The sequence below is a fragment of the Pseudogymnoascus destructans genome (genome assembly GCF_001641265.1).
Source record: "Pseudogymnoascus destructans isolate 20631-21 unplaced genomic scaffold scaffold_3, whole genome shotgun sequence".
Classification (NCBI taxonomy): Eukaryota; Fungi; Ascomycota; class Leotiomycetes; order Thelebolales; family Thelebolaceae; genus Pseudogymnoascus; species Pseudogymnoascus destructans.
Window position 1 is genome coordinate 1146340 of NW_020167522.1, and position 17203 is coordinate 1163542.

Sequence of the window (17203 nt, forward strand, 5' to 3'; positions counted from 1 at the left end):
TACCGTCGAGGACTCCTAGTTTTTTTACTCGTCCGAGGAGGGATAGTATTCATCCGCTTCCAATGGAGGTCCTGGGGGAGATCGTCTCCCTGTCTCTGCTGCGTCGTTCAGCAGGTGTGGATATCTTTCGTATACCTGTTCGCTTTTGATAGGCAAGTCCCCTTCAGACTGGCTTCGCCTGAGGGCGTGAACTTGCTCTGCATCTCTGAAGTGTATCCTGGGCGAGGATCGGGGAAACAACTGATTCTGGTGTTTCTTTTTCCAGTGGAGCTTGCAGTCATCTTTGCTGCAATACTCCAGTAGATATACGCGTGCCAGGGATGATCAGTCTCTGTTGCGTCTGTCGTTGATAGTTCCCGCTGTCCTCTCACCCATGCACTATCTTCCCTCGGAGGCGTGGAGAACGTGTCTAGTTGCTCCATGGCTCTCCTTTCGATGCGTGGAGTGGGTCTCGCATTTTCCCGTCAGAGCATATCTCTGGCTTTCTCGTCGTACTTCTCCAGGGTTCTCCTGCGGTCCTGGTAGTAAAGTTTGACGCTTTTCATATTCTTCAGTTTAGCCATATGCTCGACATCCTTCTCCAGTTCTTCCGCTTCTTGGGCTTCCAACTTAGCTACATCTGGGGACGTGCCAAGCAGCCTGCGGGTATTCGTTAGTTGGTCATAGTATCTCCAGAGGTTGTCCTTGCAGTCGTCCACTAGACATTCTTGTGGTAATCCCTGCAGTAGGTTTGTGTAGATTCCCTCAAGCGTAGGGATCCTCCTCCGGCTGTTAGGTTCGTCTCTCGCGTTCCTAATCTTCTCATGGGCGTGTCTGGCCATGCATTTTACTATATCCTTGCACCGAGGACTCATTGGACCTGTGGGTGCGAGTTCGTCGAAGGTCTCCTGTTCTGAGACGGTGAACAATTCCGCCTCCGACCCTTCGTCTGAGCTCTCGTCTTCTGGGGTGCTTTCGCCGTTTATTCCCCAGTCCTGTTTGTTCACAAACGTTGCATTCAACTGTCCTGTCCAGGTGGCGTTGAGTTGCTTCCCGAACTTCCTTCCACTGTCCCCTTTCTTTGACTGCCTGCAGTCCCGGGCCATGTGGCCAGGTTTGTCACAGTTGAAACAGAGTCGTTCCTTAACTTGTCTCTCCTTCTTTGGGTCATGGGGTCATCCGGTTTTGAATGTGGCATCAAGTTCCATAGGGTCTGACCAATGATTGTCTCGTGGGTGGTTGCCCCGTCTTCGGCCTTCGTTCCCTCGGTACTTGTTGTACTTCTTTGGGTTGTCGTAGGTTTGACGTTCCTTCTGGAATTCATACATCCGGTTATCGATTCGGACGGTGTGCTCGATGAGAGACACCATATCCGTTGGTTGAGTTTTCCATGCGTGCAAGTTCCATTGGTACTTTCATATTTGAAATAATCCTTGAGGAATGGTTCGACCCATCGCAGGGCTTCCCCCCTAAGGTAGGACGCAGTCCACAGGGCATAGCTCTCCTGGGTGGAAAACTTCTCGTCATTGAAGTGCTGGTACAGTTCGACCTGTAGCAAAAACACCTCAAGTTCCTTTCGGTTGCCGGAGTAAGTGTCGGGCAACTTGACGCGTAGAGTTTCCTTGAGTTCGTTGACGGTGGGTGCGTCGGGCATCTCTTCATTCTCAGGCTTAGACCTCTGAGACGAAGTTGGCGTGGTGGGGGTTTTCCCCTTCGAACTGACGACAGACATGTTGCTTTGTGTATGAGCCAGTGCCTCATAGAAGTGGTGCTCAAAGTGTAACGCTGACTTCTAAATGATAGAAGACACAGAGGTTCTCTTGCGTAAAGGTTTACTTATCAGAGGAGGCAGGGGATCAGACACAAAGGCTTCAAGTAACACGTTACTAGTATATAACAAATACTGTATTGAGTTGAGCACGAAGCTCCTATCTAAGGAAATACTATCTACTTATATAGTGGCGTCGTGCCTCATGGGTAATCTGGATAGTTGGCGGATAGCTAGATATTCAGGATAGTTCGTGGATAGCTCAACTATCCAATATCCACTAGTTTCTGCAACTATCCATTAGCTCCATCACATGGCAGCCTACCCCGCTTGCCCCCTGTGACTCACACGTCACGTTACTAGGCCCTGGTCCTGTAACCATGACATTACGTTACCGTAGCCGTAACAAGATACCAGTCTCCACTTGGTATGTAGAGATGGTTTGCAAGACCTTCTACATTCGAGCAGAGGTGTTACATGCTGGACTGACAGATCCTCACTCTAGCCTTACCATACTCGCCATGATGTATGCGGTGTCGTCCCAAGGTACAAATTTAGACGGTGCATGTCACTGTGTTTGTTCGATAACAACAGCAATCAACCTCCCAGTTGAACTGCAGGTTCATTATCATCCAATCAGAGTAAGAGCCCCCCCTACCCATGGAACATGTACAGAGGAGGGTGCTAATCCATATGGAGGTTTCTCAGAAGAAGAAAGTCACGATAGTTAGACTATCTGTGCTAAACAGCCATGATGCCTGGCGAGAAATTAAGCAGATTGACAAGAACATCATTGATATTCTGACCAAGCTCCGTTCTCCCGAGTCATTCAGGCCATTGCTGATGCACTAAACAACACGCGCGACGAGGTGCTCATCTCTCTCCCGAGGGCCAGATACTATTGGCTGGAGAAATTCTTCCTTTGCAGCTTCATGAATCATCCTTCGTGCCTGTCCTAGAGGATGTTAATTTGATTACTCCTGCTCCTACGTTTGGTGATTCTACTGCTGAGGATTGGACTAGCGATGAAGACAAACCAGGGCCGTCATTTACTCCAGTTAATCGTCCTATTCTGAAGAGCGTGCGATGCTAGCAAAGACTGTTTGTTCAGCTCATGGAAGAGAGGTGCCTTCCTCGTCTAGCGGCCCTTCTGGAGAGTATATCCCACACGGGAGTGATAGCTAATCTGATGATGACATCAACGCTATAATTGCCCCTGGTGATCTAAGTGATGACAACAATGGGCCTGAGCTTACACCTACTGATTACATTAAGGATTTCAAAAAGTCGTGGATAAAGCTTACCCCTGAGGAGAAAGCTCTTTATGACCAAGATGAACTTCATTTTCTTGTGTTTGTTAAGCATGGAACACACTGGTGTAGAGATCCAGGGTACCCTTGACTCAGCGGTTGCAGAGTGTGGATTACGCCTTGTTATTGCTTGACGCTCTGGCCAGTTTAGGACAGGGGTTAAGGTCTCCCCCCACATTAAATACAATGCCATTCTTGACCATAACTCTGGCAGCCAGGAGCCTTTCTTGTCCCCAGTGTTTTCAACAACTCACAATATTGTAATTGTGGGTGCACCAGATGTGAGAATCTAGCCACCCAAGGAAGGGATGATTTTACTAAGACAACACACTGTCTTAGAAAAAGAGCCAAAGGGTGTAGCTTAGACTATTCCACAACGCAGCAATCAGGTGTATGATATAGTGGAGTGGTTTAGACAAGTTGTAACAAATGTTGAGTCTGAGAACTCAGGGATAAGTCAGAGGTTAGCACCTCACTGACTTTTCAGAAACAAGGAGTAACAAGATCAATGCTTGGAAGCTTGGAAAAGACGTGGAAGTATGTGATAGAGACTTTCCATGACTAACCAGGCTTGGTAACTGTAGTCGACGTAAGAAAATCCCATAGAACCATCTCCTAGGTTCCTAGCCTATAGGAAGTGAAAGGAGGTCCAAGGTCAGAGTACCCCTATAGACAGATTATGTCATAACTTAACCAATCTTGTGGGTAACTAAAGAGCGATGACATGTAATGAATCATAGAGGTTCGTAGGAGCTTTTAGAGCTATCGTTCATGCTCCTAGGCCTCTAGTTGGTAGAGATATGTCATGTGGTAGTATGAGTGATGTCATGTAATGAATCATAGAGGGTTGTAGAGATATGCTATGTGGTAATATCAGTCCAGTAACTAAGGAGCGATGACGTGTAATGAATCATAGAGGGTTGTAGCAATCGTTGAGTAGTATTGCTCTTGTTGTTGGTGTGATAAGCCAAAATATGTATAGTGACTTGTAGGTTTGAGGAGGAGATTTCCAAGTTTGCTCTTGAGTTTGATAGCAAACTGAGTGCAACGAATGTCAGTATGACAAATATCGGAAGGAGCTTGGCTCTAATGTAATGGTGGGTGCACCAGATATGAGAATCTAGCCACCCAAGGAAGGGATGAATTTACTAAGACAACACACTGTCTTAGGAAACAGAGCCAAAGGGTTGTAGCTTAGACTATTCCACAACGCAGCAATCAGGTGTGTGATGTAGTGAAGTGGGTTAGACAAGTTGCAACAAATGTTGAGTCTGGGAACTCAGGGGTAAGTCAGAGGTTAGCACCTCACTGACTTTTCAAAAACAGAGAATAACAAGATCAATGCTTGGAAGCTTGGAAAAGACATAGAAGTATGTGCTAGTCGATTTACTGTATTGCCTGCTTGCCCTTTCTTAAGGAAAGGGCAATCCTATTTATGCCAAAGGAGTGTAGTTCTCTCATTTTCCATGACTTTCCATGACTAACCAGGCTTGGTAAATGTATTAGAAATCAAGTGCGACCCACAACTAGCTTGCGAATCATGTAGTGAACGTAAGAGAATCCCATAGAACCATCTCTTGGGTTCCTAGCCTATAGGAAGTGAAAAGGAGGTCCAAGGTCAGAGTACCTATAGATAAATTATGTCATAACTTAACCAATCTTGTGGGTAACTAAGGAGCGATGACGTGTAATGAATCATAGAGGGTTGTAGAAGCTTCTAGAGCTATCGTTCATGTTCCTAGGCCTCTAGTTGGTAGATATATGCCATGTGGTAGTATTGGCCCACCCCCTTAAGGAGGAGATTTTCTTAATAACTTGTTCAATGAGTGTTCAAATGATATGCCGTGATGTATGTAGCATAAACAGATGTAGTAGAAGAGTTTGCAGCAATCGTTGAGTAGTATTGCTTCTGTTGTTGGTGTGATAAGCCAAGATATGTATGGTGACTTGTAGGTTTGAGGAGGAGATTTCTAAGTTTGCTCTTGAGTTTGATAGCAAACTGAGTGCAACGAATGTCAGTATGACATCTAAGGCGCTTTGTGCGGATGCTAGCACCAATCTCTGAGGTTGTGAGCACGATCGCTACCACCCACCTTAATGCTAGCTTTGTTCCAATGGCCACAGGCTCTCCTGAACATGTACAGAAGACTGTACTGCCAGACACTGCTAATACTGTCAAGTCCTATGGTATTAGGATATTGAATGTAGTAGACCCAGGCAAAAGCCATGATCCGGTTCTTAATGAGGTTCTGATGGATATGACTCCTGACAGACCATTGAGTCCTTCTCTTTTGACTGCTCATTCTGAATAAGGCAGTAGCAGCTTTACTTCAGTACCCTTTTTACAGCAATGTTTTATGGCGTATGGCTAATAGTGGAGGATTTATCGTCATGGATGGATTTACTACCGTCATTGTATATTAGAAAACCATAAATAGGATAAAGTAAATCACATTTGTCCTGGAATATTATGATTTGTATATGACATGTGTAGGTTCGTACATAAGGAACGATATTGTATTGAATTTATATGGAATAGTTTCGAAACAATCCTGTCATAATGACGATACTATTGTACAGCTATTTCCATGCTCTCTCATAGAGCACTTAGTTTATTAGCTCAGTTTTGAAGGATATTTGGTGCCATGGATATCGCTTGAGAGGCCTATCATAGTGTTGGATACTGTTATGGTGGAGATATTGTACTGGGCAACTAGTCCTGGACTGGTCTGGCGAGCATCATATGGCCCACAAATCACTCATGTAAAATTAGGCTCGCACCCTATCAAAGAGTGCCACAACCATCTAAAAAAATGGGCTGTCGCCCATAAGGTACACAAGACAGTGTGGGTCAGTCTAAGACCCTTTTATACGATTAATCCTCTCCAATGGTCACGAAAAAAGGGCCGGCCCCCCTAAGGTACACTTTAGAAAGGTAGAAATTGACGCCGATCTCATCACCTCGGGCCGTTCCGTGACCCCTGAACCTTGCTAATCTAGCGGCAGGGTGGCATCCACCATGTGAACAGCGGGACGGGCTTGCGAATCGCGATGGGCTGGCTCGGCACGGCACGGGGTAACACATTACATGGTAGGCTATCTGGTTATCTGGTGGCGGTTTGCACATGGATACAGCATTGGTCCTCGAGGTCCCCTTGGTCCTGTCTTGCCTGTAGCTCACAGCTAGTTCATATGTTACATGTGTTAAGTTAGGAGGCCAAAGAATGGGATTTAGCTACTAATTAGTACCCTTTACGTACTAGCATGCTGTAGATAGCACACCGTGCGTAGATGGATACAAGGGGTCGGAGATCATCCACCTCGTGTTAAACCGTGCCAAGTCTTCAGCGCCTCGATCGAGACATGGGTTAGGGCATGGCCTTAATCGTATGATGTAATCGTATTGATCAATACGGTACTGGGTAATATCTCCCTCCACATTGTGCAAGGGTCTGTTCTGCTGCTTTTGTCCCGTGGCGTTCAAAATCCTAGAGTCCATACCCATAGAATTTCATTTTCTTTAAAACAGCGTTGCGTGGTATGAGCAGGGTAGCTCTACGAGTTTTGTTCATTTGTGAGGTACAGTATAGCATGAGTAAGATCGAGAACCTCGAGCGAAAAGCTATATGGCCGATGCCGTCAGTTCGGCCATTAAATCGTACTATTTGCCACACCTCCCATCAGCAAGCCTCAAAATCCCCCCAGCCGCCCCATACTAGTTGACGATGTGGCTTGCGGTAAGATATGAAGCTAGTCGGGCTGGCTTGAGCTGAGGCGTTGTAAAATGACACATATTCCAGTTATAATACAAATGGTGCTGGAGCATCGCACTTGAACTTGCAAATATGAACATGTCCACAACTCCACAGGAAGATCCCCGTGTCCGACGACGGCGGCGTCAGAATCGTGAATCACAGCGCCGGTGGAGTATGTATATATCACACTGGACAAGTACAGAGATGGGGATGGCTGACCCTCATACCCTATCTTTAGGACAGCGATATAGACAAGCTAAGCCCGACGATGCAAAACAACCAGAGAGTACACAACCTGGTGTCGACGAGGCGCTGCTTGATACAACACCACATATGACAGACCTACAGCCACGACCTGAGTCAAAAAACTCGCTGGAGCTGCCGGATCATAACAGCTACTCTGTGCAACACACCAATTGGATTTCGGATCAGCTGGTGGGACAGTCCGATGCCCACGTCTCCTGGCCGCCGATGGATGTCAACTTCTACCTCCAGCAAGGCGAGAGCTGCCTCTCGACTCACAGCCCGAACAACGAACTGTCAGGAGATATCTCTGCCAATGGTTATCTAAATGGTGTAGACGAGGCTTCGATACAAGCCTCGCCGGAGTATTTTATGTCACCGCAGATCCGAGGGCAATTTTCTCACTTCCCATCCGCTGGGACATGCCACCCTGCCCTGCTCACACCACCCGCATCGTCAAGCTCCGCAGTAAGAAAAACATTCCCCTCGACTTAATTTGTTTGAAAACATGATTCTGACTATCAAAACAGGCCGTCAGCGCAGTTTACGGCCTAGCCAATACTGGCGGCCGGTGCAAGGAATCAGAAACAGCGTCTCCGGCGGTAGAGACAATTCGGGACGTTCAATTACTTTACAGTATCGGAGTGAAGGCGGGTTTCTTGAAGCCGGATGACAAAGTAAAGTACTATCTTGCCGCCATGAAGCGGATATATTGCAAGGCACCAACTCTGATGGACGAGGACGATGATGGGCTAAGCGGGAGCGATATAGAAGAGTGGAGTGATGAAGCGCTGTCGGATGGGGGTAAGCTGGCCTTGCCTCAAGGCAAGGCCAGCTTACCCCCATCCGACAGCAACTTTAGCAATAGATAAACACTGTAGCTAACACGATAGAAAGAATAAATATATACATACTCTCATTGAAACTGTTTAAGGTCTGGAGTGTGATACTCTTGGATCCCAAAAGTGTGTTCAACGGCCGTGCGTCCTCACAAGTAACTGCGTACAATGAAATTCACCTTCTTGATTAACAATTTAAATACTAAATTCTATAGTATTAAATTCCTATAAATCGAAATAAAAAGATAATTACAACCTATAAAGCCAGTAAAGTTGGGGCCGGCGTGATTCACCATTATTAAAGAATGGGCAAAAGAAGATCTATATACCTGCACCACCCCTGTAAAGATCTATATACCCAACAACTATCAATAGATTCTGCCACATTTAGTCAGCATCGCTGGCCCCATGTCTCACGGTAGCCAACCATGTTTCCCGCCTACATATAACACAGGTCCCACGGCGGAGGCCAAAGAAGGAGAGGTTCTAGAAGGGAGGACCCATGGAGGAGAGTTGGGAGGGGAGAGGGAGTTTCTGGCGCTGCTCTACTTGTGGGGAGCAGGGCACAATATGAGAAGCTGCTGGTGCGCGCACGAGTAGGGCGCTTTCACGAGTATGGTGGGAGCAAGTTCAGTGAAGCAGCGGTTCAAATGGGACATCAGGGTCAATGGAGTCTCGGAGGAAGCCGAAGGTGGCAGCAGGGTATATAAATCTTGGGCAAAAACTTGATATACCTAGTAAACTGGTAAGAAAACTCCATCTACCCAGTCGGCCGCTAACCCTCTTTTGTAAAGGTTAACGAGCCAGCTCAATTGCACAGTAAGTCGGGGGTCAATTGAGACCCCCAAACCTCCTCCCCCTTCCCTTCCTCCCCTCCACCACAGAACCCCGCTGACACCACCCAAGCTCCCTCCCTCCTCCTGTTACGATGATCATAGAGGTCATGATGCCAGTCCAGGAAAAGTAATCTAGGTTGAATCTAAAGAGAAAAGAAGAAGAAGAAGGAAGGAAGGTGAGGCTATTCCTCATAACATACAGTTGTCTGCTTAGCGGTTGTAACCTTGGTGGCTAAGGCTACACCCGTAATCCCCATAACAACCGTAATAACTGTAATAACCGTAACAACTGTAACAACTGTAACAAGCTGTGACAAGCTGTGAGCTGTAATCGTAACACCTCTGACCCCCTCGAAACCCCCCTCGGAAGCCCTCGCGCAAGGCACAAACTCCCCCGCCTCCCCCGCCCCTGCCTCCTACGATGGCCTCGCTAGCCGAACTCGCTGCCCCTGTCAACAGTAGCGAGTTCCTCGACTTGGACGCTTGGTCCTGCGCCCTGGACGACTGGGCCATCAAGGAGAAGTTCTCCTGGCAGCTCCAGAGGAGGGACAAAGACGGGGCAACTGCCGTTTGTCCCAAGGAGGGCTGTGCCTGGCGTGTCTGAGCCAGCCCCGACGACGAGCAATGGAATCCCCCGCGGCTGACTGTGAAAAGAGAGGGTTCGGAGGGGCGTCCTTGAGGAAGCCGGGCTCGCTGGGATCACGGAGGACTTCTGCTGCTTGGGGCAGTCGTTGCTGCTGTGCCAGACTTGGTCCGCACACGCTGCGGCACCTGCGGTGAGCCTGGGCATAATGCCAGGACTTGCCGCAGTCCTCATAATTGACCCGTTCTCATATGAGAACAGGGGGGTTTACGGGGGGTTTACAGCCCGTTTTTATATGAGAATGGGGGTTTCTAGATTAGGCTTGGGCGGGTCACGTGGGATGGAACTGGGTATATAGAATTTATTTATTGTTTTACTGGGTATATGGAGTTTTTGCCCTTTATTAAAGCTCAGGGTATATGAATCTTTACAGGGGTGAGTATATACGGAGGATATGTTCATAAGTTTTGTGAGTAGGGGGGGATATAAAAGCCAGGTACAGGGCTGCGCGCAAATCGATGGTGTATCTCGCCTCATATTTTATATGTGATCGATGAATGAGTTTATGCTGTAGCGCATTGGTTAGCTGCCTTTGCAGAACCCTGGGAGGTGCGGCCTTACTGTCATGTTGACATCCTGGAGGAGAGTATTATTGAAGTCACGAATAAGGTGGCGCGGATTGTATCCGAGGCCGTCCGCGCGGGGATTGGGGTTGATGTAGAGGCCGTTGGTTACAACACTGTTCACAACCAGCCCAAGGTTCAACTTCCAGTTGACAAGGGGACCATTGTAAATGTAACCATCACCTGTGCCTGGAGGACAGTAGAGAGCAAGGGGGTTCTTGACATGAATTGGGGAAGGCTGGAGGAGGACTACCCATATCATCGTCTTCGAAGACAGAGCGCTGCCGACGACTGGGAAGTAAAGTTCGAGGCTGGTATGCCTGGAATTCAATAGGTTTGGTATGCGATGCCATAGTTATTACTTGTATTGAATATAATACAATCATACATACGACTCTATTACTAACTCTACAGCTACATGACATTCCCTGAAGGTGATTACTAACAAATACTCTAACTACAACAGGATTATGGCTCGCTGTAAGTCTTCAACAGATAACTGTTAAACCTCTACAGTCCTAAGTCCTAAATAGGAAGTAGTGGAGCTCGGGCTTGCAAGGTTTGTACAGGGATTATGGCACTAAATTCTCATATTTCTATACTAACTACATATGGGGGTGTTGAACAGCCTGTTCAACAGTTGCTAATGTCATGGTTCACCAAGGCATAGGGCGCCAGTTGGGTATTATGAATTAAACTCAATCTAGAGAAGAAAGGAAAGAGAAGAGGAGCACTCGAGCAGTGGCTCGATCTATATACAGCTATTTAGCAGAGACCAGTTCTGAGAATTCACTCCACAACTGAAAACTTCGCTCCAACCCCGGAAAGCTCCCCACACCCCTGAACCCCCACTCGAGCTGCAAGGCGCACTTGATATCGTAACACTACCCCCCCCCTACTCCAGAGTTGATCTCCTGATTAAGAAATCCCATTTTCAAAAAAAAACAATTGTCTCCAGCTCTCATTTTGGTTTCTGAGGGTATTTTCTGTGATATGCTTGGGTCACTTCTGGAGAATTTTCAAAGCTCTCTGCAGTATACCATGTCTCATCCGGTGGATAGTTCTTCCAAGCTGCCTTGTAGAAAAGCTTCTTTCGAATAACTTTTGAGTCGAGGATTTCGTCCACTTCCCACTCCTCTTCGCCATTGACAATGACTGGAGGCTCTGGCTCCTGTTGCTGCCCTTCAATTGCATCATTCGAGTCAAGTCTTAATAGATTGGCATGAAATACTGGATGAATCTTCATGCTGTTTGGAAGTTTGAGCCGATATGCAACTTGCCCAATTCGCTCTAGAATTTCAAAAGGTCCCACTTGCTTGTGGTCTAGCTTCTTTGATGGCCTCTGTGTCTTTATATTTCGAGTTGAAAGCCATACTCTGTAACCCACTTGATAGCGTGGTGCAGGTTTCCTTTTCTTGTTCGCGAAATGTTCCATTTTTGCTTGCGAGAGCGTGATTTCATCCTGCAGAAACTCCCAAACCTTTGCCATGGTCTGAGCTATGTTCTTGTGCTCTTGTTTGGCTTCGTGATATGCTTGCTGCTCTGTATCGAAGCTCATTCTTGGTTCATAGCCCTTGTTCGCAAAAAACGCACTTGTCTTGGTTGCATCTGATGGCAAACTGTTGGCAGCAAACTCCGCCATGCACAAGTATGAAACCCAATTGTCTTGAAGATAGTTCACATGAGCTCGCAAGTAGCGTTCGAGCTCTGCATTGAATCGCTCAGTCTGTCCATCTGTTTCTGGGTGGAAGGCAGTTGAAAGTTTGGCCGAAATTTTCCAAATTTTGCAGAGCAAACTCCAGACTTCTGCAATGAACTGAGGACCTCTGTCTGATATTATCGAGTTTGGTAGACCATGGTGCTTCCATACATGTCGAAGTAAGAGCTGTGCTGTAGCTTCTGCAGTAGTCCCTTCTTGCCCAGCGAAACACGGAATGAAATGTCTTTCTTTCGTCAACCTGCATGCAACAACCAAGATAGCATTGTTCCCTTCACAGAGTGGTAATCCTGTCACGAAATCCATTGATATATCCATCCATGGTCGACTGTCAATAGGGATTGGTTGTAGAAGTCCATTGTAGGAATCTCGAGATGGTTTCGATCTTCGACAACTATGGCAGTTTTTGATATATCGAATTATTGTTTTGTCCATGTTTGGCCAGTAATAGTGCTGTTTTATGACTCGCAGCATCTTTTCAGCTCCTGGATGTCCCATAGAAGGTTGTTCATGAACTTCTCTCAACAAGTCCACCTGAATGGTTTCTGGCACCCAAACTCTATTTTGATATTCTAGCATGCCGTTTTTGAGTTCGCAATAAGCCAATGCAACATCTTTGCTTGTTCGATCACCATTCTCAAGCTTCTGTAGTGTAGCCTTGCAGAATTTGTCTTCCAGTTGAGACTTTTGGATTTTCTCAAGAATTGTCATTTCTCTGATATGAGTTTCCACTGGAGCTAGCTGAGCTGTTTGGCCTTGTTCTTTGAGTTTCTGAATGTCTGGATGTAGCCTCGAAGGTGGTAGCAACACCTGAAGCTGTTGCTTTTGTCGATCATCCTCATCATTGCCTTCTGGTCTGTCACCAGGCCTTCGAGTCAAAGCATCTGCTTTTCCATTTTGCTTCCCAGGCCTATAGATGATCTGGAAGTTGTATCGAGAGAGGAATTCAGCCCATCGAGCTTGTCTTTTTGTCAGCTTCTTGGTGGACATGAAGTATTCCAAGCTTTTGTGATCAGACAAGACTTGGACTGGAAAATCTGTCCCTTCAAGTTCTGGTCTCCATGCTTCGAAACATCTGATGATTGCAAGCAATTCCTTGTCATATATCTCGTAATTGCATTCTGCAGGTGCTAGCTTTTTCGAGAAGTATGCAACTGGATGTAGAACCCCTTGATCATCTTTTTGTGACAAGACTCCTGATAAGATGAAGTCTGAGGAATCTGCTTCGACATAGGCTGTCTTGTTTCTATCGAAATGCCTCAAGACAGGAGCTTCTGTGACTGTTTGTTTCAACAGCTCGAATGCAGTTTGGCATTCATGAGTCCATTCGAATATCTGATCCTTTCTGGTAAGGTTCACCAATGGCCTCATGATGCTGGAGTAATTTCGGATGAACCTTCGATAGAAATTGCAGAATCCAATGAAAGCTTGCATATCCCTGAGCGATTTTGGAGTTCGCCATTCCAATATAGTAGAAACCTTTGCAGGGTCCATGCGAATGCCATTGACTCCCACGATGAGTCCTAGGAATTTGGTTTCTTGGACGAAAAACTCACATTTTGAGATATCTGCTTGCAGTCCAGCTTCTCGAAGCTTCTGTAGGACTTTCCTTATGTGCTCTGTATGCTCTGCTCGAGTAGCACTGTAGATAAGAATGTCATCCATGTATGCGGTGACGAATTGGTTGAGGTAATCCATGAGGGTTTCATTCATGTACCTCTGGAATGTTGCTGGACCATTTGTGAGTCCGAAGGGCATGACCTTGTATTTGTAGGATCCAAATCGAGTTCTGAATGTAGTGAGGTCTTCATCTTCTTCTGTCTGCATTCGAATTCGATTGAAGGCATGTCGAATGTCCAGTTTGGTGAGATATTTTGCTCCTATGACTTGGGCCAGCGTTTCATCAATGAGTGGTATGGGATATCGATCCTTTTTCGTTATGGCATTTAGCTTCCTGTAGTCAACACAGAATCGAAGACCACCACCTGGCTTTCTCACAAACATAATGGGTGAAGAGTATGGGGCTTTGCTTGCTTTAATGAACCCTTTTGGCAAGTGCTCGAAGACATATTCTTCAACCAAATCAAGTTCTTCCTTTGACATATTCCAGAGTGGTGCATATCCCAGCTTTGCATCACCTTCGAGTTCAATATGATGGTCTGAAGGTCAATGGGGAGGTAGCTTGTCTGCTGCCATTTTTGAAAAAACATCCAAAAATTCATGAAATTCCTTCGGAAGGATCAGTCGAGAGTCAATTTCTTCAGTTTTGGTCTTGTTCTTGTGCTCGATTATGTCCTTCATTGATATAGCAAAGACTTGAGCTCCTCTTTGCTTCATGAGCATTCGAAATGGTGCTGCGCCAATCATTGCTATGGTGCAAGGTTTTGGTTTTTCCACTTTCGGAGCAGGTTCCGGAGGAGGCATTTCTTTGGCTTTCTTCTTTGGCCTTTGTCTTTCGCTTTTAGATATAGGCTCTGTTTCGAGGGCTCGATCTGGTATAGAATGGTTGCAATAATCTCCAGTGAAGAGGACTTGATCATTGATCATATCGAGAACAACTCCATGTTGCTTCATCCAAGCTTTCCCGAGAATGATGGAATGTTTTCCCAGCGAAGTGATGAATAATGGACATAGGCTTTCCACATGCTCTCCCACTTGTAGTCGAGGATATATAGCATGTGTGATAGCAGGGGCAGCCTCTCCATTGAATCCTTCAACTTGTTTTGGCTTCACAAGTTCGACTGGGGCTATCCCTTCGATTTCACATATTCTTTCTGCATCAGCAGCATTAATGAAGTTTCCACCTGTGGCACCAGTATCGATCAATGCATGGACAATAGCTTTGTATTTTCCTATTCTACAAGTAGCTAAGAAAGGGGTGTCCGGATCAAAACTGGATCTCGAGGAAGAAGCTGCAATTCTGGCTGCACTGCCTCTAGTGATGACTTGTCTAGAGGCTATTCGTTTTCCGAATCGATGATAGACTCAGCTGTAGATACTTCATTCACTTGAGCTTTGAGCTTCTGGGGACAGTCTCGAGCTCGATGTCCATTTTGTCGGCATATGAAGCATTTCCCAAGTTTCATGAGCATTTCTTTTGCTGGATCTTGATGCGGTGGTCGATACAGCTTCTGCGTCTTGTTTTGCATGTTCGAATCCATTGTAGGTTGAGGGATTGAAGTTTGAAGTGCCTGGCCCTGATTTTGAGTTTGGCCCATGTTGTTCGAAAATGACTTTGGCTTCCTTTTGTCTTCCTGTTCCTTGATCTGCTAAATGTTCTGGTCGATGAGCATATATTTCTTTGCAAACTCGTGAAGTGTAGTAGCTCCAACTTCATCCACTAAGGCTTTCTGCATCTGTTGGTTGACTTTGAAGCGCAAGTCATCCAGCAAAGTTTCTTCAGAGTAATCAAGCTCTGTCGTGAGCCTTTGGAACTCAGCCCAGAACACTGCAAAGGTGTTGTTTCTCTGATACAGCTTTCGATACTCAGTTTGAGCTGTGTGCCTTCGATCGGGATCACTGAAGACTTTTTCCAAAAGTTTGAGAATTTCTTCTGCTGTCTGCAATTTGTTTGTAGACTTTGGTCGAAGCCTTGGATTGACATGTCGAACTGCCAGTCCTCCCAGTCGACTCTGAATGTAGCTCATTTGTAAAGTCTGTGTTGGAAAATGATCAATGTTGGCTTCGAGCTTGAGGCGAATTTTCACAACCCAGTCTTCAAATGCTGGCTCTATCCCATCTGTGAGGATTGGAGGGTCTGGAATCCGAGCTGACAGTCGACTGTGAGAGTGGTGTCCTGGTTCATTCTTCAGAGCTTGTTGGGTTTGCTTTTCAAGATATTTCTGAATTGTTTGTTGCTCTGTGATTTGTTGCTCGTTGCTCTGGATCAGTTCCTGTAACTGGAGAATGGCATCATCCTTTTCAGCCAGTATCGAATTTGAGTCCTCTGCTAGGGCCAAATAGTCCCGAAGAATGTTCTTGTGCAAAGTCCATGCCATTTTCTGGTTGGCGACAGATAGTTTCTGGAATTCGTCAAAGGTTTCAACATTCCATTCAGCCTTTTCATGTCGATTTGCAAGTATAGATTCATGTCTCTCTTGAGCTGTTTTGCCCAGAGTGTGAAGGAAGGTTTCGGATTTGAAATTAGGATCATGAAGTTCATTGGTTTGGTTTGCAGAGCTTGGAATTGATGCTCCTTCTGCCAGGGATTCCTGGTCTTGTTCTGGATCATTTCGAGCTACCATTGCAGCTTTTTCTTCAGCTGTATAAGCCATAGCGAGTTGCTATTTCAATTTCGGTTTATATCGTCAAGTCAGACACATATTGCCAAAGGCCCTATTGTGCAGTTGTTGGCCGTAGGAGCCACTCGAGAGGAGCGCACTTCCCTCACAGTTATATCCTTGTCGAGGGAGCGTTGTAAAAGGTCTGACTTGCGAAGGTGGTGTGTGTGTGTCGAGCTGACTGTCAAAAGCCAACTTTGAGGGGTTGCCTCGAGATCGTCCTGGAATCGACTTCAGGATAAGGTTTCTGGTTCTGGGGTTTTCAAAGAGTGGATTTCGATTTCGATTTCAGAAGAGGGTTCAGCTCAAAGAGCAGGAAAAGAGGTATAAGAGAGATTGAGTTTTATGTCACGGTTCACCAAGGCATAGGGCGCCAGTTGGGTATTATGAATTAAACTCAATCTAGAGAAGAAAGGAAAGAGAAGAAGAGCACTCGAGCAGTGGCTCGATCTATATACAGCTATTGTGGAGTGAATTCTCTTTAGCGAGACCAGTTCTGAGAATTCACTCCACAACTGAAAACTTCGCTCCAACCCCGGAAAGCTCCCCACACCCCTGAACCCCCACTCGAGCTGCAAGGTGCACTTGATATCGTAACATGGAGTGTATTTGGCATGGTGTACTCAACACAATATCCAGCCACAGGATATTTATAACTTTGATGAGACTGGTTTTCGTGTTGGAGTAGCACCAGGGGAGGATGTAATAGTTCCTGTATCTATTACAGAAGTATGTATAATTCAGTACTTGTAACTTAATACAATTAAACTGACACTATTAAAGATGTATGTTCCAATGGCCGAAAACTGCAAATCTATTACCGTGATTGAGTCAATCTGTGCTGTTGGACAAGTGCTTCCACCAATTATCATTGTACAAGGACGACAACATATGGCATCTTGGTATAATGAGAAATTGACTGGCGATGAGCTTGTATTACTTTCAGACTCAGGATATACCAATAGCGAGCTCGCAATGCTATATTTGGAGCATTTTATCATTCATACAGGAGCTGGGCCTGATAAACCTCTAAAGGTCCTCCTTATGGACAGCCATATCAGTCATACAACACCAGAGTTCGTTATACGGGCAACTTCAATGAATATCCATCCATATCCGCTTCCTTCGCATCTTACGCACATTATGCAGCCACTTGATGTTGGTGTTTTTCAACCTTATAAACACTGGCACAAGAAGGCAATTCAATATGCTATGCGTAATCTTGATATTGATTATAATATAGCTTCATTCTTTCAGGATTTGAACGAAA

At 45.9% G+C, this 17203-nt stretch overlaps 3 protein-coding genes across 3 annotated transcripts; 1 reads left to right on the forward strand and 2 right to left on the reverse strand.

Annotated features, from left to right (window-relative positions):
* Nucleotides 1-464: 464 nt before the first annotated feature.
* On the reverse strand, nucleotides 465-1711 carry VC83_01647 (uncharacterized protein; the record flags this gene model as incomplete). The annotated part of the gene is made up of 2 exons (XM_024465322.1): nucleotides 465-1126; nucleotides 1198-1711. The coding sequence occupies 2 exons, from the start codon at nucleotides 1709-1711 to the stop codon at nucleotides 465-467; spliced, it is 1176 nt and encodes a 391-aa protein (XP_024327152.1).
* Nucleotides 1712-6751: 5040 nt separating this feature from the next.
* VC83_01648 (uncharacterized protein) lies at nucleotides 6752-7927 on the forward strand (the record flags this gene model as incomplete). Its single annotated transcript, XM_024465323.1, has 3 exons — nucleotides 6752-6984; nucleotides 7051-7523; nucleotides 7586-7927. Exons 1-3 carry the CDS (start codon nucleotides 6903-6905, stop codon nucleotides 7925-7927), a joined length of 897 nt encoding a protein of 298 aa, XP_024327143.1. The 5' UTR covers nucleotides 6752-6902.
* Nucleotides 7928-9160: 1233 nt separating this feature from the next.
* Nucleotides 9161-9547, reverse strand: VC83_01649 (uncharacterized protein; the record flags this gene model as incomplete). The annotated part of the gene is made up of 1 exon (XM_024465324.1): nucleotides 9161-9547. One exon carries the CDS (start codon nucleotides 9545-9547, stop codon nucleotides 9161-9163), a length of 387 nt encoding a protein of 128 aa, XP_024327144.1.
* Nucleotides 9548-17203: the final 7656 nt, after the last annotated feature.